Source organism: Malaya genurostris, chromosome 3 (genome assembly GCF_030247185.1).
Source record: "Malaya genurostris strain Urasoe2022 chromosome 3, Malgen_1.1, whole genome shotgun sequence".
Lineage (NCBI taxonomy): Eukaryota > Metazoa > Arthropoda > Insecta > Diptera > Culicidae > Malaya > Malaya genurostris.
The window spans coordinates 286,706,774-286,734,726 of NC_080572.1; the positions used below are offsets into that span (position 1 = coordinate 286,706,774).

The 27,953-nt window shown below is 36.0% G+C and overlaps 2 protein-coding genes across 2 annotated transcripts in view; both read left to right on the forward strand.

Moving 5' to 3' along the window:
- Window positions 1-5,481: 5,481 nt before the first annotated feature.
- Window positions 5,482-6,596, forward strand: LOC131434482 (brachyurin-like). Its single transcript, XM_058601231.1, has 2 exons — window positions 5,482-6,277; window positions 6,356-6,596. Exons 1-2 carry the CDS (start codon window positions 5,534-5,536, stop codon window positions 6,527-6,529), a joined length of 918 nt encoding a protein of 305 aa, XP_058457214.1. The 5' UTR covers window positions 5,482-5,533; the 3' UTR covers window positions 6,530-6,596.
- A 4,859-nt stretch (window positions 6,597-11,455) lies between these two features.
- LOC131434376 (uncharacterized) overlaps window positions 11,456-27,953 on the forward strand; it is a 108,563-nt gene continuing 92,065 nt past the window's right edge. The window contains exons 1-5 of the mRNA XM_058601044.1: window positions 11,456-11,592; window positions 19,285-19,770; window positions 19,998-20,110; window positions 20,171-20,402; window positions 20,538-20,709. Coding sequence (XP_058457027.1) covers window positions 19,350-19,770; window positions 19,998-20,110; window positions 20,171-20,402; window positions 20,538-20,709 — 938 coding nt within the window. The 5' untranslated portion in view covers window positions 11,456-11,592; window positions 19,285-19,349. The remainder of the gene's footprint in view (window positions 11,593-19,284; window positions 19,771-19,997; window positions 20,111-20,170; window positions 20,403-20,537; window positions 20,710-27,953) is intronic.

A 27,953-nucleotide genomic window follows, 5' to 3' on the forward strand; every position in this document is an offset into this window, starting at 1 on the left:
AGTGAAGTGATGGATCCATGTTTTATCCGTTGTCACATATTGACGCAAAAATGTCCATTTGTTATGTTTAAACATGGCCAAACACTGTTCAGCACGTTCTCGTTTTTGGTCAACAGTGACCAAACGCGGCACTCACTTTGAACAGAGCTTTCAAATGTCAAATGCTCATGCAATATAAAGCCAACACGTACTTTTGATATCTTTACGATGTCAGCTAACTAACGCAACTTCACTTTTTGACCATTCAAAGCGATTTCGTGGATTACGTCCACCGCGTTCTGCATCATCGGTGTCTCTACGACCACGTTTGAAGTCAGAAAAACCAACGTTTTATTGTTGTTTCTGATGGAGCGAAGTCTCCATAACACTTTTCAAGAAGCAGTGTAAAATTAAAACCCGAAATTGTTTTTGATCCATTGTTCTTAAAATAACAAAAGTAGCGTAACTCTTAGCACAATGACTCACAAACTAATTAAAAGAATATCGTGAAATTTTACCAGCTGCCTTCTAAAGGTTAGTAATGGTTGAAAAAAGTGTGACTGCGAAAAAAAAACTAGCGCCATCGCGGGACTTTTCAGCTCATGTGATAAAAAGCAGCTAACCGCTAGTAATTTAGGTTTGCAAACTACTTCACTTTCAAATTTCTTGATGCAAATGATAGATAACGCAATTAAAATTGTACCGATCATCATTTTAAATATTTTTCCGCACATCAAAACATAATCAATTTGTTTATTTTAAAAAAATTGATAAAACAATTACAATGATGTACACATGTTAAAATATTTACGGGGCTCAATCGGTAACAGAACTTGGTCAAAAATCTGTGTTCAACTCTCGCCCAAAAGTAACGTTTTGAAATATTTATGGCTTTGGTACTCACAGTCTTCCAAATGGAAAATAAAGACTCAAGTTTTAATGTGAAAGATGTGCATGATTATTGTTGTGTCCGGTATAATTATTCGTGAATAATCACGCACCTTCACCGACACGACCTGCCACTCGTCTATTAAAACTGTATCGCAAATTTAACTACCCCTCAGTAACTCGTAATGTCAAAACGAAATCGCATGGAAAAATATTCAAACTGGCAACACAAGTTGATATTTTATTGATTTAGAATAACCTAGGACAGGACCAGACAACTGGCTACTTTTTCCAGAAAAATATTTCTCTTCTTATTCCGGTTGCTCCCTGCTGTAAATAATAAATGCCTCGCGATCACTGTTGCCAGTAGAGATAATTGTTCATTCTGAAAACTTTCTCCCTTATAACATGTAATTATTTATCATTTGAAAACACTTAGACAAATGTTATATCGGTCAAAAATATAGCTCTGGATTCATTTTGATCAGATGTTTGTTTTGAAGAAAACGTTTAGTTGAAACAGCTTAATAAAATTTTTCTAAAACACTCAATTTTGAGTAATTATTTTTGCAGCTTTATTAACTAAAGTATTCAACATATTCTATTTGAGAAAAATAATAACATACAGAAGTATCCAAAGATTGGGTGCTATTCTCAACCAACATAATCAATATTCTCGTCCATATCACACTTCGTGATTTCAGGCTTTCTCATTGTATCATCCAGTGATTGTTAAATGTACTTGTATACTTTCCACATTGACAAGACTTAAAAACAAATTGAACATAAATCTTATTGAAATTTATAATTTTGAAAAGATGATCCGAAAAATAAAATATCCAATATCAAGCTACACCGTTACCGACGATACTGACAACACTTTTTCTACCACCCTGCAGTAATATTGATTTCAACAACTTGTACTTGCTTATGTCAATTTCAACCAATCACTAGCTGGTCCGAAATTGGTCCTAAAAGTGGATTAACAATTGTCAGGTCCTGTCCTAGAGAATAACAGTTACCATAACCTTGGTTACTGTATATTGAAGACTTAAGAAATGTAAACAAATGAAACTGCAAAACGGGTATATTATTACGAAAAAATTAGATTGGATTCAACGGTTCAAGTGGAAGATCCGTTTTATGCAGTTACAAGTTCTCCAGCACCACTACCTGTTAGAGCAGTGGATCAATTAGTCGGTCTTGGTGTAGTAATTTTAGCCACATTTGTGGCTTGAAATTAGCCTATGGGTACGACTACAAAGTACTACTGTATTTAAAAAGAATACACGGATTTGGCATTCAAAATAATTATGCCTGGCTACTAACGATAAATAATTATACCTCAAATAAAATCTACTTGAAGGAAACGGACATACAAAAAACTAAACTGATCTTGAAATGATCGAATGTACTGCAGAAGCTTGGACTCACTAAGGAAAATTCTTTTGTTTTTATTCGTCACTGTATTTGTCATTCTCCTCAGATACTTTAATGTACGTAATAGTAAGGAATAAAATTTATTCATTGTATTGGCAAAATTTTATCAGACAAATGAACTTTGGCAAATGTTTTTCTAGGAAATAGTATATCGCCCTTGCAGGCTGTACATGTCCAACTCTAAGATCATTTCCGAATACGGTGAACTGCAAAGAGTAAAATCTGTGTTAGCTGAACGAAAATGATGTAATATCAAGATACTATTTGAAACGTAATCATGGTATGTTTTTATACCACAACATACCTATATTAAAAGCTCACAAATAAAATTTCATGCACTCACTTTCATTACAGCTTGCACTCATGATGGCTGTAACATTTCACCTGCTACTTTCTTAAGTTACTCTTATAAAGTGGTAATGAGGGACCAAAAGTTAAATAATTTTATCTGTTCCTCAACTTTATCATATAGTTTTGTTTATTTATTCGGGGTTCCTAGGTAACTAGTTCGTAGCAACTTAAACAGTGTTGCTCGAGAAGAATATTTTTATCATTATCAAGGGGTCGCTATATTTGTGGTAACTGGTGGTAAATCGCTAACAGACACGTTTTCTTTCGATTTTTCTTCGGAGTGCCTGGTCGTGTCGTCGCCTTCACTCTTAACGGACTCTTCGGTAACTGGTAAAAAAGAGGATTTCAATAATTTTACAGCAACTTTTATTTTTCAGCGATGTGCTTTCTTCGACGGTCAAACTATAATAAGTTTACTCCATTAATTTTCTGCTTCACCCCAACAGTAAATCACGATAGTAAAGACTGTCCCAAAAAGTATGGACGCACTTTGATTTCGCTGTAAATAAATCACAAGTGTAAGATATTAAAATTTTATGCGATATACTGATAATATTAGACTACAATAACCGAATATTATACTCAACATTTGCTACTTAGCCATTGTAGACTAGCTGGCGCACCTTCTTGCGAACGTTCCTCATTAAATTCCGTACAGACTTATTCGCGACAAGTTTTGACACTTTTTTCCAATCTTTGTCGAACTGTTGAATTGTTTAGGCTGCCGAGATGTGCCTTCGTCATGCCCAAAATTCCTCAATTAGTCGAAGTTGCGGGCAATTTGTTGAATTCATGTCTTTTGGGACGAGAGTGACATTTTTGGTAGTATATCATTCTACCGTTGATTTCGAGTAGTGGCAAGAAGCAAGATCTCGCCAGAAGATAACAGGATCCTTGTGGCTTCGAATCATGGATAGAAGTCGTAGTTTGTAAACATTCCTTGATGTATATTTCGCTGTTCATTGAAGCAGTGGTGATGAAGGGTTTCGAAATCTTACCGCAACTACAAATTGCTTGCCAGACCATAGCTTTCTTACCAAATTTTTCGACTTCAATCGATGTCTCGGACTGGTTTAACACTTGCACTTCTCGCACCGTATAATATTGTGGTACCGACAACGAAGCACGAAGCACATTTGACTTCGAAGTGCCCACTTTTTTGGTCACATCCCGAACTGAAACCTCCTTCTTTTGCTCGAACGCCTTCAGTATACGTTTATCCAACTGAGAGTTAGCAGGACCTTTTTTTCGACCCGTTTTCGGTTTATCCTCAAATGTGTTATCCTCACCGCACTTCCTGATTGCATTTCGCACGGCTTCGTCACTTACTCCTTTCATTTTTAATATCTTTCTCAGTGACAGTCCGCGTTCTGTGCACCATTTGTACACAATTTTTCGACGTTGTTCTGCTGAAAGACCACGCATTTCGAAACAAACTAATGGAAACGAATAAACAACTGTACAAGTGGTTAGAGAAGAGTGTAAACAACCGGACGCAGCCATAAAAAGTTCATCGCGAATATCTCTTGATGTACTTAACCCAACAACATAATTTATTCTACAAGCTATCGGCAATATGATCAGGAATTTGTGATTAAATTTTCAACACCGTGAAAATTAACATTAAATTTTCAAATAATTGAAAAACAAAGTTTGCTTAATCTTTTTGGAATAACGCGGAAAATTCATCATACTTATTTGCCTTTTTCGCACCCGGACGACGGTTTTGAGGTAGTCAGGCATCTATCGGATCCGATTGTCTACTTAACAAGCAAAAAAGGTGATCTTTGATTGAAAACTGTTCATTTCTTCTATTGCTACAGACTGAGCTGGATGTCGAGGTGAGGTTCTCCCACCAACATCAGTAAGAACAAAACCAAGTATAGCGTCAAACGCTCAGATCATAGAGCCAGTTTTCAGGATAATTTGATTAGCTTTGTGCAATTTTCGCAGTGCAAAATTCGCGAGAGTGTTTAATATCTTAAAGAATTACACAATTTGGCCCTTCTGAATGCCAGAAATTTATGTCGTACGTCATTTTGAGAACCTTTTTCACTGAAATATTTAAATCCGAAATGAAATAATTGACATCAAAATTCTGTATGTTGCTAGTTAGACCAATAATACCAAATATACCCAAAGAATTATGCGAAATTTTCATCACTATACTGTACACGGCCAATTTTTCAACCACATGTAGTTTGTAATAGAATTTTCTGATGATTAGAATTAGAAACCGTTAATGAATTAACCTTTCAGAACCACCATTAATTTATCATAAAGAACTATACTGGTTATTTCCTAATATTTAATTGTGTGTCAGAATGTTTAATGTACCTAATCTGTACTTTAGTTTAGGAGTATCGTTTCAAATTCTAGTAGTAGATCGGGATGGAACTGCGCTACTTCACTCTTCTCTAAAATAAGATTTGGAACCAGAATATAGGTACGAGAAATTTGCATAACATCCGCTTGCTACAAAAACCAAATCGTCTAATAAAATTTTTCAGATTATTCACCAAAACCATTTCGTGCGAATATTGTATTATTCAAATATCAATTTGTGACATTATTGTGCAATCTGTAAAAAGTCAATATGACCAAGCACTTATCATGCTGCGTAATTTCAATCTAGATCTAAATAGCAACAAGTAAGAGTTCAGTACCCGCAAATAGCACACCTTCGGGCAAGTTTATCACCGGCTCCTAATCGGTAGTAGATATAAAATGTTCGTCACTAAAAAACCAACTTCGGCCATAAATGATTGCCACGCTTTATGGGATCGCTTATCGCTCGATAAAGTAACGAATATATACTACCTAAGCCAAATTAATTGGTTTCAGTTTGTGGGATTCAATCACACGGAAAAAAACGATGAAGATCACGGCAGTGCTGGTTCTGACTTTGGCCGCCCTTGTAGCAGCCTCGAATGACATCGATTGGCGCAAGGTCCGGCCAGCCTGGCGAATGCCACGCTACTGGAGACGTCTTCCGGCGGAGGTTAAGAAACAGATGCTAGGCGAACTGAAAGATTTACCGAAGCACCGCCCCGAAGGTCGAATTGTCGGCGGGTATGAGGCCACCGCCGGACAATTCCCATATCAAGCGGTACTTATTTCCCAGTTCGAACAAGGTGGTGCACTATGCGGAGGATCGATTCTTTCGCCAAACTTCGTTTTGACTGCAGCACACTGCGTTGATCAAGCCTCTGGAGGAACCGCCATTTTGGGTGCTCAGGATCGAACCAATGCCGATGAAGTCGGACAGGTTCGTATTCCTTTCGTGGAAGCAGGAATTTATTATCATGAGAATTGGAATCCCGAACTGATTCGCTACGATATCGCTACGGTTCGTTTGCAAAGTGCGGTCACCTACAGCGACCGCATTCAACCTGTTACGCTTCCAACCTGGAGTGATGTTGAAAATGATTTCGCAGGAGTGACCGGAACGGTTTCCGGATTCGGACGCTTCTCGGATGATATCGATGCTGCCTCGGATATCCTGCGATATGTAACCAATCCAATTCAAACCAACACTGCTTGCAACCTTCGTTTCCTGGGATTAATTCAGCCCGAGAATATTTGTTTGTCTGGCGAAAATGGACGTGGTGCTTGCAGCGTAAGTAGTTCAATCTTTGTTTGTTGGACGTTGCATCGGAACTGTCAATTTACGCATTTTTTTCTTGCTTCTTTGCAGGGTGACTCCGGTGGTCCGTTGACAATTTCTCGCGACGGAAAAACAGTCCAAGTAGGCGTCGTATCGTTTGGTTTGGCTCTCGGCTGCGAGCGAAACTGGCCCTCGGCGTTTGCCCGTACAACCTCCTTCCTACAATGGATTCAAGCGCACTCCGATGTAATTATCGAAGCCTAAATGCTGTGCTAGAAAGTAGTGAAATAAAAATTAACACATTTCGGCATTTGCTTGAGAACTTTGAAAACCTCTTGGTTTTATAATTATGTAATTTTTGGCATTAAAAATTCCTTACTCTTCACTATACGGGGCCGGGGGTCAATTAAAAGTTTCAAAAATAACCGCGTAACCTTTTTGTGTCATAATTTTGAACGTTAATAACTTAGTCATTTGTTGATGGATTTATATAATTCAACAACCAATCGATTCGGAAACATTTAACTTAAACTTATGAGATAACGTCATTTGAATATTTCGATTGCATACCATTGAAAAATTTGTTTGAATTGAGTATTTTATTTTGGTTCTCTGGTAACTATCAGGCCAATTTAGAATTATCGGCAATTGATTTTTCAGATCTAATTTGCAGCGCTTGTTCCTCGATGATTTGTTAATGGATTTTCCTAATTTAAATGATTCCAAAGCTTTAATATTGTAAGCTTAAAAATGTTTTAATTTGTCAACGGATCGGTTTGCATACTTAAATCTCCATTCCCATACGAACTAAACGTGACAATGTGACTGAACAAGTTGCTGTCCCACCAGGAATTAAACGCTTCAAAAGATTCAAAATCAAATTCTGAAACCTTTCTAAAAGCGGCCTCCTCGGTTTAGTAGTATAAATGAGTTCCACAGCACAGAAAGAAATAATGAAATTTACACGAGATGTAAATCATTAGTAATATGGAATAGACATGAGTTGAATCGAAATTTTGATTCAAAACCTTCATCGGTGCAAAACTAAATTGGATTGCATTGAATTTTAATTAATATAACTGTATCTTTCAATTAACGCTTATTTTGCGAATTAATTATATTGAAACGTACAGAATTGTGAAGTAATTTTATGTTCAATTACCTGTTCTAAATATGTGCATGAAAATAGATGTAAATTCACAAAATATTTTTATCTGTGAGGCTTACATATACCGTTCAATTAGATGCAATATCATATAGTATCAAAGATAAACTCAAGGTAAGTATACCTGCGATTTTACATGTATCGTTTGAATAGGAACCCTCGAAGAACTTGGTTAACAACCAGTTTAATTATTATTTGCTTCAAAACAATAAGCTTCTGATGGCTACACGCGTTGTAACTATGACAATGATCATTCATGTGTTAATAACATCAAGTTACAATATGAACAAAATTTCGGAATTTCGGGTATCCATTCCGTATATTCCTAATATGCCAAAGCGAAAATCAATGTAAGTAACTAAATATTTTATGCGGACTGTTTCAAATGTTTTCTTCCTCGTAATATTGCCATATTACAGGGTGATTTTTTAAGAGCTTGAGAACTTTTTTAAACAATAAAACGCATAAAATTTGCAAAATCTCATCGGTTCTTTATTTTAAACGTTAGATTGGTACATGACATTTACTTTTTGAAGATAATTTCATTTAAATGTTGACCGCGGCTGCGTCTTAGGTGGTCCATTCGGAAAGTCCAATTTTGGGCAACTTTTTCGAGCATTTCGGCCGGAATAGCCCGAATTTCTTCGGAAATGTTGTCTTCCAAAGCTGGAATAGTTACTGGCTTATTTCTGTAGACTTTAGACTTGACGTAGCCCCACAAAAAATAGTCTAAAGGCGTCAAATCGCATGATCTTGGTGGCCAACTTACCGGTCCATTTCTTGAGATGAATTGTTCTCCGAAGTTTTCCCTCAAAATGGCCATAGAATCGCGAGCTGTGTGGCATGTAGCGCCATCTTGTTGAAACCACATGTCAACCAAGTTCAGTTCTTCCATTTTTGGCAACAAAAAGTTTGTTAGCATCGAACGATAGCGATCGCCATTTACTGTAACGTTGCGTCCAACAGCATCTTTGAAAAAATACGGTCCAATGATTCCACCAGCGTACAAACCACACCAAACAGTGCATTTTTCGGGATGCATGGGCAGTTCTTGAACGGCTTCTGGTTGCTCTTCACTCCAAATGCGGCAATTTTGCTTATTTACGTAGCCATTCAACCAGAAATGAGCCTCATCGCTGAACAAAATTTGTCGATAAAAAAGCGGATTTTCTGCCAACTTTTCTAGGGCCCATTCACTGATTTGCAAGCGTTGCTCGTTAGTAAGTCTATTCATGATGAAATGTCAGAGCATACTGAGCAAATAATAATGCATGAAAATCATAATCTCAAAAAATCTGAGCAAATACTAATGCATGAAAATCCTAACCACAAAAAAATCACCTTTTATTTACCGACACTTTCCGAAGATTGTCGACGATTTTGAAGAATGATTAATAAAATTACACTATTACTGAGTTTACTGGTACAACATTTTTCGTTGAAATAAAAAAAAATCTCTTGGATCGATTAACTGTTTACAAAATTAATAAGTTTGTACGTTTCTCGAAAATTATTATCATAAAATAAAATAGTTTTATTTGTTCAAGTTTGAATCTTTAGGTTGTTTGTATCTAAAATTGAGCTTCAAGTAACTTTAAATTCATCATAATTGACTTCTAGTTAAAGCAAATACAAATAATAATACCCCTAAGTCCCATACAAACGAACCGCCAATGTTTGGTTCACACCCTGAACAAGTAAGCCTAGCAAATTACTCCCTTTCATTGCGATAGTTTGAAAATGTGGAAGGAGATCGTTTCTGGCAACGCTTTATGCTAGTTGCTACGGTGCAAAACAAACTTGTTTGTTTATGTTTATCGTTGCTGTATTAAACTGCAACAATCAGTCTAAATATCACCGGCACTAGCACAAAAGATGAAAAATGAACACAAACACCCACGAATCTACAAATATCAATACAGCTAGTAGTATATTCATGGTGGCTTAACAATTCTAGAATACTGTTTAACTTACATTTAACTTACATTTTTGTATTAATTATGAAGACCCTAGAAACGTTTCATTTTTAATGTTATTGTGCTCGGTCGTGTCTTGAATACAACCCTCTAATTTTTTTTTTCTGATAGAATATACCATTCCGTGTTTTCAGCGTTGATTCGGAAAAACCGAAAATAGTAATCAGGGAATATTCAGATGCCCTTGTACTTTGGATTTCTCGTTCTTGGTTTTGACATACTAAAACAGGAAGCACAAAAAATTGAAACAGATCTACTGGGTCCGGCACTCGAAGTGTAACCAATTAAAAAGGCCATAAATTCAGTTTGGAAAATTACTTTTACTTAATTCAAAGTACAAAATGTGTAAAAATAATACAAAATTCAGAATCAATTCACTTTTGCTCGATATGATCACCTTTTGCCTAGACTATGGCCTTGAGACGGTCAAAAAATGAATCGCAAGCTGCCCGAATGTGACTTGCAAGTGTATTTTGGCCCACTCGCGGACAATAACTTTTTTCAGCGCCTCGAGACTGGTGTATCTTTTAGTTCGGACTTTGCTCTCCAGAATGGCCCAAAGAGAATAATCCATTGGATTCGCATCTGGTGAATTCGAGAGCCATTGTGTGGACGTGATGAAGTTCGGAACGTTGTTTTTCAGCTATTCTTGGTTCACTCGAGCTTTGTGAGACGGTGCCAAGTCCTGCTGAAACGTCCATGGTCTGCCACCGAAATGTTTGTCTGCCCACGGCTTCAAAGCAACCTCCAGAATACTTTCCCGATAATATGTCGCATTTACCTTGACGCCAGGCTCGAAGGTCTGAAGTTGGTTACACTTCGAGTGCCGGACCCTGTACAGGGAACATTAGACATTTCACAACAATCTCTGCTTATATCAAATCACAACCCTTAATTGAGTGATAACAAAAAATATTATAATGAGTATCGCTAGTTACTTTGCAGTTATACACCATGTTTAGAATTGTATAAAAAATGGTAGAATCCGTTTGCTTTTATTTTATGTTACAAAAGGATGCTTCGGAACAGCAACATTTGAGTTTCTCTCGTGCAAAATTAGAACATTTGATTGGAAAACTGATCATGTGTAGTGTCACAAGGTATAAAAACTGGACATAGAATTACTTCTCGTTGGAGTTATGCCAAAGGTGAGGAAACTGTACGATACGAAAATGTGAAGATATATATTAAAGACAATCATGAGTCACTATTACATTTTAACTTTGTACAACCAATTTACGCAGCGTATGTAGGCTAAATGATCACGAGTTAGCTGTCGCATGATAAAAAACAGTTACTATAAACATTCTATTTTCAAGGACAAATATTTCTGTTGTGTGGACCACAAATTTGTGGATAGCTTATTTTCGATACACTCCTTAGAAAGCAGTAATTGAAAACATTTAGTAGTAAGGAATATGTGTAGTTGTTTATTTTTTTGAGGTAGGACTACGTCTTTCTTCACTTTGCTCACCTGGGTGCATTATCAAAATTTCACACCACATTACTCTAGATTTGATTGCTTAATAACTTTTTCCCTGTTTGATTATTTTCTTTAATTCCTTCACGACACGAATGGAATAATTAAATCCTGTTGCACGTTTGCTAGCTTCAGTTTATGATAATCCATTGAACGGAGACATATCGAGTGCGCAGGCTGGCATCTACACCAAGACAGTGGAACCAAATACAAATTAATATTAATCGTTATATGAAACTGAAAAACAGAGTTTTCAAAGTTTTATCTGTTTTGACGTACTCCCTCGTGAAGAGCTTCCTTCGAAAGTAAGCTATAACCTTAAAATCCATCAATCTGCTATTCAAAGCAATGCAAAAAGAGATCACAAGAACCAATCTATCAACCAAACCCTATTGATGGCGGCTACACTTTCGAGTTACCCGGTTCGGCAATCAGCTGTTGCTTTACCACGCGGAAAAGCACGTTTGTTTACATCTGGCGACGGACAATGGCGCATGCGCCATCCAACCGCTCGGAAAAATTCGGATTTATTTGCAAATTTTCTCTCCAGTTCAGTCTGGTAGTAGCTATCGAATGCTTTAGCATTCACCAGGAATAAAACTACACTAATTCTGACAATTTTGCAATAACTCTTTGTGATATAGTGCTTTTTCCTCCTCCAATGTAGTTATGAAACGTGCTGCGAACATTTTCCACTCAATTTACGGTGAGTTTCGTGCAGAAAAGCGATTGCCTAGCTTCGAAAATCAGGTGTGGAAAAAACTGCATATCGAACCTGGAAAAGTCAGCAAGAGCCATTTTGTTTTCGCGACATTGATTTTTTCGCTTCGATTACGGTTTGGACATCTGGCTTGGTGCGTTAATTTGAAACATTTTCTGTGCAATTAGCACGGAAATGAACAGAATAATGTGAATCTCCGGTAAAATCATCACTATTCGATCGAAACGAAACATTCTTTTGCGTGACGAACGTTTTACGGCAAAAGAAAAAGATGAAGTAATGCGATTGGAATATTTGATCGCTTGACGTTTTCATGTTTTCATATTTAGAAAAAGAGTTCGTGTACAGTATCAGTTGCATTAAAAAAGTTTACTGTTAAGATAAGCGAATTCTGAACAGTAATTTCAAAGTATTCGAATTATATCGCAATTTATAAATTATGACATTCCCAAAAGTCATTTTTTGTGATGAACACATCTGTTTACAATTTCGTTTTTCGCTTTGTGAGTCGAGCACGACACGTCTGGTGAGAGAATGAATTTTCCGGAGCGAATACCTTTTCTCTGAGCAAAGTGCATCCAAACAGTAACAGCGTGGTGGAATGTTTGTTGACAACAAAACATGTCAACAAGTGAGTTTGTTGTCGACTACACTGCCCATACATGTTTATCAGTCCATTATGTAGAGTCGGCATTTTAAGAAGAAACTAATTCAAATTTTATTCCAGAATTTTTTGATTTTTGATGTGGAACACATCTTTATTTTCTATATAGTGGTGCAAATCAGAAACTCAAGAAAATCTACACGTAGAAATGTGGTCAGGTTTTAAACACTTACAGCTCAGTCTATTTTGTATCAATTATTAATATTATTTCATCATTTGATAGGAAATATTTCTACGTTTCGATTTGAATGTATCAAGCCACGTATTTTCAATTATATTTCAAATTATATATATGATTGAAATTTTGATTAGTAGCGAGCAGTGCCCTATTTGACTGCTAAAAATCTTTGGTATACCGGATTTCCCTGCCATAGACGACGGTTTTGAAGGAGTAAGCGATGTATCAACCCGACCGTTAAAGTCGAACAATCATTCTGAAATTTTCACAGAATAATCTAAACTAATTTTCTAAGAGATTGTCTGCTGAGTTTTTTGATATTCGTCACCGTTTCTGAGAAAATCAGATTTGAAGCGTGAAAATAGCCCTTTAAAACGCCCTAAAACACACTTGCGTCAGTTCTTAATTGGTATGCTCTGATCTTGTGTCATTCAAGCTCGGAATTGCATGTTATGTCGTTTCCCCACGAGAAATTGACAACTACCCCTGGGTAAATTTTGAATGCTTAAGATTAATTTCTAATTTATTTGAATTTTGAACTCGATTGATAATGAGAAATAGTTTATCGCTTCAACAAAAATCGAAGAATGGCAGAGAAACTTAACGCTAAAAAAAACCCTCCTTAATCCACCTAGTGGTGTGATAATGCCTTTCTCTTCTTTCATAACAGTCTCATGACAACATGTTTCATACTTTTATTAAATAATTTTGGAAACTAATTTTGACACCAATTGATACAGATTGATTCGAGTAGTTCACAAAAGCATGCTTCAGTGTTTATGTCACACAGTCAGCATCATTTTTCCAAACTAGTGCTTGACATTTGCGTTGCCTATTTGTATGAGAACAGTGATGCTAATCTAAAGAAAGCCTTCTTAGTCCACTTAGTGAAATTTTCATATATCTTGAAAAATCACCATAGGGGGGAGTACATGAAATTTTCGAAATCGAAAAAAAATTTTTGATGCCAAAAGGCTTAGAATTGCATGAAACGTCGACTTTTTGGGACTTAGAAAAAATATGAAAATTTTTCTAAGTCCCAGAAAGTTGATTTTTTCAAAAAAAAATTTTTTTGGGATGACACTAAATTTCGATGTTTTATGCAGTTTTAAGAGTTTTGGCATCAAAAAAAATTTTCGATTTTGGAAATTTCATGTACTCCCCCCTATGGTGCTTTTTCAAGATCGAAAATTGCCAAACCTTTACCACCGGGCAGCACCCCTTAAGCATGTCCGATTTAGGTCAAATTTTGCATGAAGGCTTTTTTCGAGGTGCTTAAACTTTTGAGCACTAGAACTTTACGAAAATAGAGTTGATCCCAAAATTTTGGCACCCTTTTATATATATATAAGAGCGGTAAAAATCAACGTGTTTTGTCGGTTACGTCACTTATACCATCATATATCTGGAACCAAAAGTCACAACCATTTGATCTTCGAACTTGATCAACGGCCCGACAGTAGCTTTCAAACGAGCCCAAGTTTGTTAAAATCGGATCAGCCATCTCTGAGAAAATTGAGCGCGTTCAAATATCTTCGAAAAGTGCACACACATACACACACACATACATACACACACACACACACACACACACACAGACATTTTCCGATCTCGTCGAGCTGAGTCGAATGGTAGGGTAAAGTGTTATAATATGCCCCCCTTAAGAAAACATTGAGATATTTCCAAGTGTATTGATATATTTTCCTCGAGAATGTAAGTATTTCATTGCAATACGGATGAGGAACATAATTTTCAATGACTCCAATAGAAAAGATGAGAATTGATTGATATGAACACATTTTCCAAAGCGGCCACATTCTTAGTTTTTTTCGTTCGCCTCAGACATAATGCCCCAGCAGCCGTAAAATATGTCTCACAACAAATCAGTGGCATGACACACAACACAAGACATTTTATCCCACAACAATGATGCATTATGCTTCTTGAAATGTCCATAAAGTTACTGTTTTGAGATAATCAGTATGTCAAAGAAATGGCGGATAAAACATCTATTTAGTCTAAGCAAAACCTTACATCGAAAAGCTGCCAAATGAAATTTTTAGTTTTTTCATACTTTCATGCAAACTACAACCACCAAACTTGCATAGCAGAAAGATCATACGAAAAGATAGTGTTAGTTATAAAACTTTGGTTCAGAAAAGTCTTCAATGCTTAAGAAAGGAAAGGGGGCATTTTGGCTAGCCCGGGCGCTTTATAAGACTTTCCCCTATATAACACTATGGGTCTCCGAGGCTCCGTTCGAAAGTCGGTTTTTCCAGCAATTCTAATACCTTTCTATAGAGAAAGGCAAAAAGCCTTCTTAGTCCACTTAGTGGAATTTTCATATATCTTGAAAAATCACCATAGGGGGGAGACATGAAATTTTCGAAATCGAAAAAAAAATTTTGATGCCAAAAGGCTTAAAATTGCATTAAACGTCGAGATTTAGTGTCATCTCGAAAAAATTTTTTTTGAAAAAATCGACTTTTTGGGACATAGAAAAAATATCAAAATTTTTGCAGTTTTTTCGAGCAGATTTTTTGAATATATTTTTGAACAGTTATTTAGAGCAGTTTCTTCGGGCAGTTTCATCGAACATTGTTTTCGGTTTGAAGCAGTCGTGCATGTTGTTTTCTGAACAGTTTCGGAATGTTTTTTCTATAAGTTTTCGAGTAATTTTTCAAAACAGTTTTTCGAGCCACTTTTTTAACGGTTTTTTGAACAGATTTTTGATCAGCTTTTTTCGTCCAGTTTATTCAAGTAGTTTTTCAAACATTTTTGACGAGTAATTTTTTCTAGCACTGCGAAGAGTTTATTGACCCAGTTATACAGCTTTTTCGGGAAAGTTTATTATAATTTTTTCGAGTTTTTTAAACAAACAGTTTTACCTAGGCGATTTTCGAGCAGTTGTTTCCAGTTTTTCGAAGATTTTGTTCCTAAACAGTCTATCAAGCAGCGTCTTTCGAGTGGTTTTTTTATTTCAGTTTTTAAAGTAGTTTTTCAAACATAAGTAACTTTCCTATTAGTAACTTTTCCTAGCACACTGCGAGTAGTTTATTCGACCAATCATTCAAACAGTTTTTTTTACAATTCTTTCGAGTAGTATTTCGGGTAGCTTTTCCTAGCAAATTTTCAGGAAATAATTTTTAGCACTTGGTTGAGCAATTTTTCAAGCAAATTAATTCGAGTACTTTTTCAAATAGGGTTTCGAGCAGTTTTCTAACAAGTTTTCGATCAAGTATTTTTTAATCAATTATTTTAATTTTTTTCGAATTTTGTTGTTTTTTCCATGTGATTTTCGAGCAGTTTTTTACAGTAGTTTAGCAGTCTAGCAGTTTTACGAGTAATTTTTTGAAGTAGTTTTTAGACATTATTTAGCAGCAATTTGCTCTAGCAGTGATTTGGAGTAATTTTGAAGCCGTATTTCAATTAACGTTTTCGACAAGCTTTTCGTACAATTTCTTCGAGTAATCTTTCAATCAATTTTGTCGAGCAGCTATTCGAGCAGTTTATTTGTAGCAATTTTCTGAAACATTCTTTCGAGCAGTTTTAGAGCGGTATTTTACATCAGTTTTTCGAGCATTCTTTGCAGCTATTATTTTTACGTTTCATCTTTGACTCATCGCAGTCAACGTCAGTCAGTGAGTCAAAGACGAAACGTAAAAATAATAAATACGGTTAAGTGCCCTAGCACAAAATTTGGTTAACCCCTAAATGACCAAACCTGCATCAGCCAGAAATAGTCGAAAACACGTTTTCGTTCGGCACGTCTGAAAAGACATTGCACTCCGTTGCAAAACAGAAAAAGTGTTCTGTAAGTAGCAGAAACTTTACGTCTGCTTGGCAGTTCAAATTGAACTGCCGAGTTTAGCACTAAGCAGTTCAATTTGAACTGCTCTGCACTGATGAGTCAAAGACGAAACGTAAAAATAATAAATTTTAAGTAGTTTTTTGAGCAGATTCTATGAGGTTTTTTCTGGCAAGTTTTCAATCAGTTTTCTCAAGCAGTTTTGCAAACAGCTTTTCGATCAATTTCTAAATTAGGATATGGAGTTTTTTTTGCATCGTTGACGAATTTTTCAAGCATTATTTTGAACATTTTTTCGAACATTGTTGGTTCGGAGCAATCTTTCGAGCAGTATTTTCAATGTGTTTTTTCGGTAGTTTTTCATACAGTTTCTCGAGTAGTTCCACGAGAAGTTTAAGCAAGTAGTTCTTCAAACATTTTTGACGAGCAGTTTTTTATTTCAACAGCTTTTCGCGTGGTTTTCGAGCAGTGTTTGAACAGTTGTTTCAAGTAGTTTTTTCGAGAAATATTTTGGGACAGTTGTATCGAACAGTTTTTCGAACATCGTTGATGCTTTGGAGCAGTCTTCCGCACGGTATATTCATGTTGTTCTTCGAATAATTTTTTGATGGCAGTTTTTCGAACAGTTTTTTGAAGTAGTTATTCGAATAATGTTGATGATCAAATATTTTGAGCAGTTTTTTTTAATCAGTCTTGCGAGCAGTTATTGTTTCAAACAGTTTTTCGAGAAACTTATCAAATCAGTGATTTGAAGACTTGAACAATTTTTATAAACAGTTTATCGAACAAATTTTCGAGAAGTTTATTTTGAGTAGTTTTTCAAGCAGGATTTCGAGCAGTTCTATTGAGCATATGATTGTGCGGCTTTTCGAACAGTTTTTTTAACAGCCTTTTTCAGTAGCTATTATTAGTAGTTTTCTTGAGCAGTATTTTCGAATAGTTTTTTCTTATTTTCAGTAGTTTTTTCGAACAGTTTTTCTGAGCAATTGTATCAAGCAGTCATTTTGGACATTTTTTCGAACATTGTTGTTTCGCAGCAATCTTTCGAGTATTTTTTTCAAGGTGTTTTTCCGGTAGTTTTTTTCATACACCTTCTCGAGTAATTTTACAAGCAGTTTTGACAAGTAGTTCATCCAATACTTTTTACGATCAGTTTTTTTTCGAGCAATTTTTTAGACAGTTAATAAATGACAAGTGGTTTATTTTTAAATTTTTCACAACAATTATTCGAGTAGTATATTTTCAGCAGTTTTCTCCAACATCTTCATAGATGTTGTTTTTCTGAAGAATTTTTTTATCAGTCTTCGAACAACTTTTTCAAACAGTTTTTCGATTTTTGAATTAGTTTCAGTGTTTTGTGCATTGCTGACGAACAGTTTTTCTAACATTGTTGTAGTTTTTAAGCAGTCGATCAAGTAGTTTTTCGAGTAATTTTATAAGCAGTTATTTTTTCAACAGTTTTTTTGTCTTCAGAAAATGTTTCAGACAGTGTTCCAAGCAAGTGCTTCAGTGACAGTACTTTTGTGAGCAGTTTTTTAATAGTTATATTGAGCAGTTTTTTGAACATTGTCGTTTTGGAGCTGTTTTTCCAGCAGTTTCTCGAGTAGTTTTTCAGCAAGTAGTTTTTCTAACATTTTTTACAGACAGTTTTTTCAAGCAGCTTTTCGAACAATTTTTGTGGACAGTTTCTTGAGTATTAATAACAAGCGGTATATTTTTTAATAATTTCAAGCAATTATTCGAGTAGTTTATTATTAGCAGTCCAACATCTTTATAGAAGCTGTTTCCCCGAAGAGTTTATTATCAGCTTCTCGAGCAATTTTCAAATCAGTGTTTTGTGCGATGCTGAACAGCTTTTCGAACATTGCTATAGTTTTAAAGCAGTCGGTAGAGCAGATTTTGGAGTAATTTTCAAGCAGTTTGTTTTTTCCTGTAGATTTTCATTCAGTTTTTCGAGAAGTTTTACGAGCTGTTTTAAAAAGTAATTTTTCAAACGGTATTAACGAGTTTTCGAGCAATTTATTTGAAAGTTTTTTAAGTACTAAGAACAAGCGGTTTATTTTTAATTTTTTCAAGCAGTTATTCGAGTTGTTGATTTTCAGCAGTTTTCTACATCATTGTAGAAGCTGTTTTCCCGAAGAGTTTTTTGAACAGCTTTTTCAAGCAGTTTCACAAGTAGTATTTCTATACGCTTCTTGAGCAATTCTTGAATCAATATTTAATTTTTTTTCATTTCACGAACAGTTATTCGAACATTGTTGTAGCTTTTTAGTAAACAGTTTTTTAATGGTTTTCGAGCAGTTTCTTTAGAAAATGATTCAGACAGCGTTCCAAGCAAGTGCTTTCCTGACAGTTTTTTCGAACAGTTTTTTTTTTATGAGCAGTTTTGAAATAGTTATATTTCGAGCATTGCTGTTTTAGAGCTGTTTTCGAGCAGCTTTTTCTAGCTATTTCTCGAGCAGTTTTTTTTTTTCAAACAATTTCTTGAGCAGTTTTTTCAAACAGTCGTTGAAGCAGTATGTATTTTCTATGAAGTTTCAAATTAATTTTTGTCTAGCAGTTTTATAATTAACTTTTCAATCAATTTATAGCTTTGGATTTTGAGTTTTGCTGACGAGCAGTTTTTTGTGCATTGTTCACAAGCATTTATACAATGTGTGTTCCTAATTGAACAAAGCCCCTAAATACAATCAGAAATAAGGAATAGTTCATAAAAAGTTCATTCACAATTCCTGAAAAATAACTTTTGAGGTATATTTCACTAAGATACAAATAAAAATATGGGGAACAAAAAAAAATGCAGCCTAAATACTGAGAATAAAAAACTTAACAATGATTTTGACACTAGTTCTGTAATCCTACGTCAACAACTTGAACATCCCTCTTCTAGTTAGTTGAAAAAAGTTATTTAATGATCTTGGTAACGACTTCTATATACAAATTTAAAGCAATTTAATGGAAATTCAATTATATTGTCAAATTTCGCGAAATTCAATACACAGCAAATTTTCCATATTTTATTTCCAGAGCATTTCAGAAAACCATAGTAAATGTAACAAAAGCAAATGTTACGCAGGTGAAACATTGACAAAATGCATCATATAACGCCGGAATCTCAGAACAGTGCCGACAACGGTCCAAAATTTGATGCAAAACAAGAGAAAAACAAACGAGTTACGGGCAAAACGTGCAATCTGCGAGAGGGCCGAGGCTCACTGGTCATACAGAATGTCGCAGCCAAACGAATTTCCGGTCAAAACGACGGGTTCAGCGAAAAGAACAGCCAATTTAGCGACCATTACGGTTCGCGTGCCAGTAAACGTGCCAAGGCCAATGGTTCCACGACGTCCAGCGGGACAATCGACTCGTCCGGGAGCACCTGCAGTGACGGCGATACGTCGTCCTCGTACGGTGAAAGCAATCTGCCCTATCCCGGGTTTGTGGAGTATTCGCTCAAATATCTTCGTCAGGACTCGAAACCGCGGATCTGGTGCCTGCAGCTTATTACTAATCCATATCCTTTTCAATTTTTTCCGTTTTCTTTTCCTATTGCTCCTTAAACGGCTCTTTTTGATCTCATCATTCGATGCAAGATTCTGTTTTTTTTATCAGAGAACAGAAAATAGTCGAGGGGGGTTAAATTTGGCGAATATGGTGGATGCAGATTTTGTCATCGCAACAATCGACTTGTTATTTTATCAAATGTTTTCCCTTAACTATGAAACCCCTTTTTTCGAACACGTGGTTTGAGCGAATCTCCATGCTAGTGATATTACTTAATTGTGTCACGTTAGGAATGTATCAACCTTGCGTAGACGATGCTTGCGTTACGAATCGATGTAAAATATTACAGGTAAGTATTTCTGTCGTTAACCTGGGAAGACCTTACCCAATCTCTACTTATTTTTCACAGATTTTCGATGATATCATTTTCGCATTCTTTTCACTGGAAATGACAATCAAAATTGTGGCCATGGGAGCGTGGGGCAAAGGCACCTACCTGGCGGATTCCTGGAATCGGTTGGATTTCTTCATCGTTCTGGCCGGTGCCTTGGAGTATTGCCTGCAGGTTGAAAACTTTAATTTAACGGCTATCAGAACGATCCGTGTACTGCGGCCACTCCGAGCAATCAATCGAATTCCAAGTAAGTTGGTTCACCAAACCAGGAAGAACGTAAGTTCAACGTTTCGATCAAGTGTCAGAAAAGCCCTCTTCAGGACGCTTAAGACGTGTCAATTTTCGAGGAAATGACATTCACGCTTTTGTTTTATTTTCTCAGGTATGCGAATTCTGGTCATGCTTCTACTGGACACTTTGCCGATGCTGGGAAATGTTTTGCTGTTGTGCTTTTTCGTTTTTTTCATATTCGGTATTGTAGGTGTCCAACTGTGGGAAGGAATTCTACGGCAACGATGTGTGATAGCTTTACCGGATAACGTATCTACTCCAGAGTAAGTTTACCTTTGCCACCAATAACTAGCTGTTACTGTTTCTTATTTACTATTGAATCATTTTTGAAATTCCAACCTGTAAATTACCACCCTGTGTTTTAGTTCTACAGTTAGAATTACTTTAACGCTTTGTTGTGTTTGCAAAGTTAGACCCTATCTATGCTTTAGGAAAATTACATCAACAACCTTCTAGCTGCAAAAATGCAAAATTACGGATTTATATAGAACGGAAACCCGTCGATAACTTGGGTATTGGATTTTATCTGCGAGTACTTTTTCAATAAACGTTGAGAATCTTTCGCTAGGCAATTTCCTAAGTGTTACCCTGTATGATTAGATAAACCCGAAATGGAAACGTAATCGAAGCCCATTACGAGCATTATGACTAGACCTGCTAGGCTAGCATCTTGAGCATGCATAACTAAACTAATCCTAGATGCTTCGATTATGCGAATCTCTATCAATTGCGCTAACCCATAAAACTCATCAAACAAACTGTACATAGTTAAAATACGTCATATTTCTTTATAGCCATTTTTCTCACCGCAATCTTTACTATAGAATTGTGACCCAAACCCAAAGGAAATCTGAGTAACGATTTATTTTATTGCTTCAAACTATTAAATTATCCTTCGATGTGATCTTTGTGCGCCGATATAAGCAACTGTGTCGGAGAATAACACCTTGATGTATCGTTCTAACAAAGCTCGAACCGGAAACGGATTCAAGAATCAGAAATGAGGCCCTGAAAAAATTCAAATAATCATAGCACATCAAACTAGTTCACGAAACTGTAGTAACAAGCTTTTGTATGCGTGAAATACTAAAAAATACTGACATATGTATACGTAAGAATAACCTATTTATTGACAAAGGGCCGACTTCAAGCCACGGGTTCAAGTACCGTCCGGTCGGGGATCTTTCGTGTTATGAAATTTCTCCTTCATTCTGGTGTAATCAGAGCAACAACGAAAAACTATGACAAACTGTTAGTTTGCTAATGGTCAATTGAATGTTAACGACAGTTTAATATGAGCAGTGTTGGGAAAAAATCATAATCGCAAAATTTTTCACAAGTGATTTTCAGACAAAAAATAAATCATCGAACAGAAAACTCATTGCAGTAAACTTCATCACTGATTTTTTTGCAAATGCGATTCTCGCTGAAACTAATAACTGGATCAATGATGGTGATGTATTCGAAATTTATTCAGCAAGACCGTGGTGCTGGAGTAATATCATCAACAAAAGCAGCAAATGCTGTGATTAATAATAGTTCTAATGACAATAAAAACAATCACAGAACATGTCATGTTGCTGATTGAAAAATATTAGCCAATTTAGCTTGAACATCATACGCAAAAGTAACAAGAGCGCTGGCTATCGCTACACCAATTCAAACGCACCATTCAAACACTGCGCCTGCTGTGTGTTTGAAACATGCCAAACCCTGCGCTCCTGTTACTTATATAAATCAAATTCATGCTAAATAGCGATTTATCGAGGTTAACCTAACTAGTGCAGTGTAATCAATCAGCTGGAATTGAAAAAAAATATGTTTGTTCATGTAATATTTCAAACATTATTCTTCAGTTGCGAATATATTCAGTAGAGGCATTTTTTTATGAGAATATATTAATTAAATCTTGCACATCACTTCGGTGTCGAACTAAAGCGTAATGGAAATTCAGCATTGAAATATCTTCGGAGACTCTTCTCTATGGGTGAAAATTCACCATCAAGTTTCGCACAAAAAATCTCTTGTGAACTTCGAGGTTCCGAGTTTGGTGGATGCTTGTTTCATAAAATGAAAATCTCGAAACAAACTTTTTCTGATCATGATTTTCCCAACACTGAATAGGAGTATCGTTTTTCGATTACATTAACCACGAGTTTGAGTAACTTAATTATCAATTCGATTGATGTCATCAATACCCTTTGCTGTACTGGTACACGGTTAAAATAAAGTACCCATTTATGTAGATTATTCGACCCATTTCCGTTAAAACTGGGAACTCATTCAGTGGGTAAATATCTTTTTTTCAATAATGGGGAAAGTAAATAAGTGTCATAAATTGGGTGGTTTATTAAACAGTTTTATATGTGGAAACGAAGCGAGCATGAGTATTAGGCCAAATAGAACCGAAACAATGGTTTTTGATGGGAGCGGGTCATATCGCCGAAAGCTATTTCGCCGAAAGTCGTTTCGTCGAATGCCATTTCTCCGAAAGTCATTTCGCCGAATAGGTCATTTCGCCGAAAGTCGTTTCGCCGAAAGGGTCGTTTTGCCGAAAGGGTAATTTCGCCCTAAGGATCATATCTCCTGCATGCTATGTCTCCTGTATAACTGATGTGGCGCAGCAACATAACCGAAGCCAAGATGGCTCGGCGGCACAAAGCCTTCTCTATGGGTGAAAAAACGATGTGAAAACGATGTGGCGCAGCCGCATTAGATATTTTTTTCATTTTCACTTAATAAACGGAAAATACCACCTACATTTGCCTGGTAGATACACCTATGCAATTGCTTTGGTGCTTATTAGCTAATAGTCAACAAGTTTTCTTGGGAACTACTTTCTGAGGTTCATGAATCAATTTTTATTTAAGAGTAAAACAATCAATCATTATTCAAGAAGTACACTGGTAGGTCAACAAAACGGGCGTTAACGCTATCATCTTTCGTTTGTCTTTAATTTAAATTAATTCTAATTACGATTTCAAGACGACTTCAGGATTCGGCGAAATGACCCTTTCGGCGAAATGGCTTTCGGCGAAATGACATTCGGCGAAGTGACCCTTTCGGCGAAATGGCTTTCGGCGAAGTGACCCTTTCGGCGAAATGGCTTTCGGCGAAATGACATTCGGCGAAGTGACCCATTCGGCGAAATAACCCTTTCGGCGAAATGACTTTCGGCGAATCGGCTTTCGGCTTTTTATTATTAAAACCAAACATCTCAATGGTAGAAATCAGGTTCGTCCCAGAAAATGTATTTTTGAAGGGGGTTTCAGAACATGATGGTTAATTTCCATACACTTAGAAATATGTGTATAAAAATTAGAAAATTTTTTGAATAAAGTTGATCGTTGAAAATCGAAGTTTACAAGTGATTTTTTGTGTCAGCGAAACTTGATGACGAATTTCCACCCAAAGAAATACCGCTAAAGAGATAAACGAGAGGGAGAGGAATCGCCGATAATATTTCGATGCCGAATTTCCACTACGCCTCAGTTCGACATCGAAGTGATCCGTGCAAGATTTGCATATTGTATGTTCACCAATAAAAAAATCTATTTTAGATTAAACCCAATAAAACGCTATTTAGCATTAATTTGATTCAGTAACAGGAGCGCAGAATTGTCAGTAAATCTCGAAGGGAGCGGTTCATTACTTCAGTGAGGTCCGAACGAGCGTTAGCGAGGTCAGATAGCACACGAGCAAACGATTCAAACGGCGTTCAAATACCGCTAACAATTGCCTGGTAAACTCTAAAAAGTCAACAAGTTTGCTAGAGAATTCCGATTTGAAGAATTTGAAAAAAAAAATAAAAAAAAATTCAAGCCTTTCTGGATTATTTCAGAAATATGATTATAGTTCAACAAACCGGGAGTAAAAATTATCATTTTTCATTTGTCTTAATTTCAAATCAATTCCAATCACGATATGAAGACTATTGATGCATTCGACGAAACGACATTCGCCGAAATAACCCTTTCAGCGAAACGACCCTGATCCAGTCTCGAACACCCTTTTCTGCCATGCGAAATTAGTTTCAGTGAGAATCGCGTTGTCAAAAAATCAGTGCTGAACTTTTCTGCAGCGAGTTTTCAGGTCGACGACTTTTAGCCTTTCTTCGTTTGAAAATCACTTGTGAAAAATTTCAGTCACGATTCTTAAAATTAATTAATTAATTTTTTCCCAACAAAATTTTCTCAGATTAGAATGTTACTTTCTAGACATGTAGACTTTGTCTTAAAATGTCACATTGCATACTTTGTTTTTTTTTTTCAAAAATGATCTAGACTGTCTTTGAAAAGGACAAAAAAGTAATATACAATTTATTGTCACAAAATCAGTCGTGTTTTCCAATAAAAATACGTATCGAGTCCTACACTGAAAAACAATTTGAAAGTAAACTTCAAAATAATTTTTAAAAAATATATAGGGTAACGGTTCCCTATTTCATTTGAGCTCCTATTTCCATCTCATCCCTTCACCTCATTACTTTGAACATGAATAATATCTTATAACGTACCTGAACCAAACTGTGAAATGTTTAAAAATGAATATTTAAGCTATTGTCACACTTTTTCTTTGGAAGAAATGGTATTAAATTCTTCGGTGATCGTTTTTTTCATTCAAAACAAACTCACTTTTCGATTTAGGACACATTTTCGTTTCAAAATTTACAGTTCGTCATGTTTCTAAATATCTACTAAACGATTCGTCTCAAAACATGGTCACTGTTTCGCGTGTTTTATTGAATGCTGGGTGACTTCATAATTAGTAATGTTCACTTGCCACTTGTTTAATTAACGATTAAAAACTTCAAAAACTACCCGACAAGCAATAAAAGTCTTCAAAAATATGAGATGAAAGTGTTTCACTTAGTTCACTTGATTGCGCTTTGTTTTCATCTCATTTGGTCTCAAGTTGCCTAGTTTTCTTAAAATGTTACAAAACAAAAATTCATTTTGTTTTTCAAATTATCATAAAAAAATATGTTTTTGGTATCCGTAACATTAGTTTAATAATATTATTGATTTTAATATTTCAATAAAACTGTTTCGGCTTCGAATATTACCAGAAAGAGCGTGTTAAATATTAATGAAATAACCATTGTGGCAAATCTAATAGCACTGGTTTCATTCCGCTATATGTCAACATAAACTGTGAAGTGTGCGTGTTTCATCGGCTGTGCACTAGAGATGGTCGGGTATCGGGTATTTTACCCGAAACCCGACCCGTACCCGTACCCGACGGGTTTTTGGTCGGGTACGGGTAAAATTTTTTATTTTCAATCGGGTACGGGTAAAAAATTTTACTGCTCACTCGGGTATGGGTCGGGTACGGGTAAAAAAATTTACCGCTCACTCGGGTGCGGGTCGGGTACGGGTAAATTTTTTTTCGGATCGATTACCCGACCATTTGTACTTCACATAAATATGTTTACACGTTGACGAGATTTTTTCATTGCAAAACAGTTCTTCCGAAAAATAATCAATTTGATTCAAGGGGTTTTGACATTCGCGCCTAGGACCAGACCTGTCAACTGGCATCTTTTTCCAAAAAAATTCATTTTTTGCTTCATGAAAAGTTATGTGAATATTTCCCGCCCTACTTTGTTTATAACATATTTAATAAGACACACTGCCTTAGCTCTATGATGTTGCGGTCGGAATCTACTTTTCACGTAGGTTTTAATGGACTGCCATTTTAAAGCTGTTTAATTCACAATCCAGTAAAAATTATTTGATTTATATACTGCCCATACTCGCATATCAGTCTCATATCGATTTTCGCCAATTTTGAGTTAGCTTGAGGAATGGAGTCTTTCCTCAATATACTCTCAGAAATTGCAATGAGTTGAGAGTTTGTTCAGTAAAATATAAAAAAATATCAACTCATTTCTGTGTCCCATATGCTAAAGTACCGCATATCAGTCCCATTCAGTGCAAAATTTCAATAATTTCATTTGTTGCAATATTGGAACACCAAAGGTGTATTACCGATATTTCATGTAATAATACCAAGATTTAGCATTAGGGAGCAAAGCAAAGTCTTGGCATTACATTCCTTTCGTGGAATTTGGCCTTTCTGTTTCAACAGACTTCGCAGCCGATTCTTAGCGTACAGAATCATTGGATGGCTAGTACTATGAATGACACTAAGAATCCTTCCAGGTCGGGGCTCGAACATACGACAGCTGGCTTGTAAGACCAGCGTCCTATGCATTGAACCGCCAACCCGGGACCAGCAATAGGGTGCACAATAAATAAAAAAAATCGGAAATAAACTTTTGATCGTCTTTTTCTCAACATGCCGATTTCCCATATGGGACTGACTGACTGATACATATGCAAGTATGGGCAGTATATAAAATGTAGTGTAGTACTCATATCAGGCCCGTATCCAGGATTTCATTTCGGGAGGGGCCCAAAGATTAAAAAATAATGTTACTGAAGATTGCTCATGTACCTAATTCTCGGTGTACCTTTTACGGCTGTTTTTAACATACTTACACTTTTAACTATTCCACTGGAACTGATATTGTATTACATTTCATTACCTTTACTGTCTTGTTATTTCTGTAACACATGTCTGAGACATTCTAAATAATTATATGTTTTTGATTTCGGGAGGGGCCAGGGCCCCTCGGCCCCCCCCCCCCCCCCTCTGGGTACGTGACTGACTCATATCACATTCAGATACCAGAAAACTGTTATTTTAAATATTGATTTTCAAAATTTTCCTAAAAATCATTGGGATTCTTACCATAGAAGTTCTTATTATTCTGCACTTCTGGGTGGTGTCACCTCACTTTAAATGTCACCGATTGATGGCACAGCAAGTTGGGCTATATTGCTAGTTAATTTTCGTTTCTTTTCACTGGACTACAAGTGAAAATCTCGATGCGTGACAACGTGGAGTCGCAAAAGTAAGGGCGAAAATCTTTTCTCGTGAAATACTCAAATTTTCACCGTGTTCATTCGTTGAGGTTCCACCGGTTCAATGGCTGTAAAAACCACCAGCTACCGATAACATCGTGGGTGTGGGTTTGTGAGGCTTATAAAACGGGCATAGTTGACAGATTAATTTAAATCAAAATCATAATTCATTTTGCTTTGTAGTAAAAAGTTGTAGCCAAAAAAATTTCCTTCGAATGTTCAAACTACTTACACTTGAAGGACTCACTGTTCACCATGTTCAAAATTGAATTTTTCACACCGGGAATACACGTACGTTGTTTGATTCTTTGGTCAATTCACGTAAACGAACTGATAACACACTATTTATTTTAGGGGATGTTCGCATAACATTCATTTTCATCACGTATTATATTCAATTTGACATTTGGAACTATTTTACGTGATTTTTCCAGTGATTCGAATGTGAATTTTTATTTGTGTGTCAAGATAATGAGCACGCTTACTTATAGTTCTAAAGAATTGGATCAAAAGTCGCACTGTTTCGTAAAAACCATACCTACCCAAAATTGAGTACAACGGGTATTACGACATATTGG

Coding starts and splice junctions, on each gene's coding strand:
- LOC131434482 (XM_058601231.1), top strand. CDS start 5,534: ATGAAGATCACGGCAGTGCTGGTTCTGACTTTGGCCGCCCTTGTAGCA. Junction 6,278..6,355: donor ATGGACGTGGTGCTTGCAGC/GTAAGTAGTTCA, acceptor GCTTCTTTGCAG/GGTGACTCCGGTGGTCCGTT.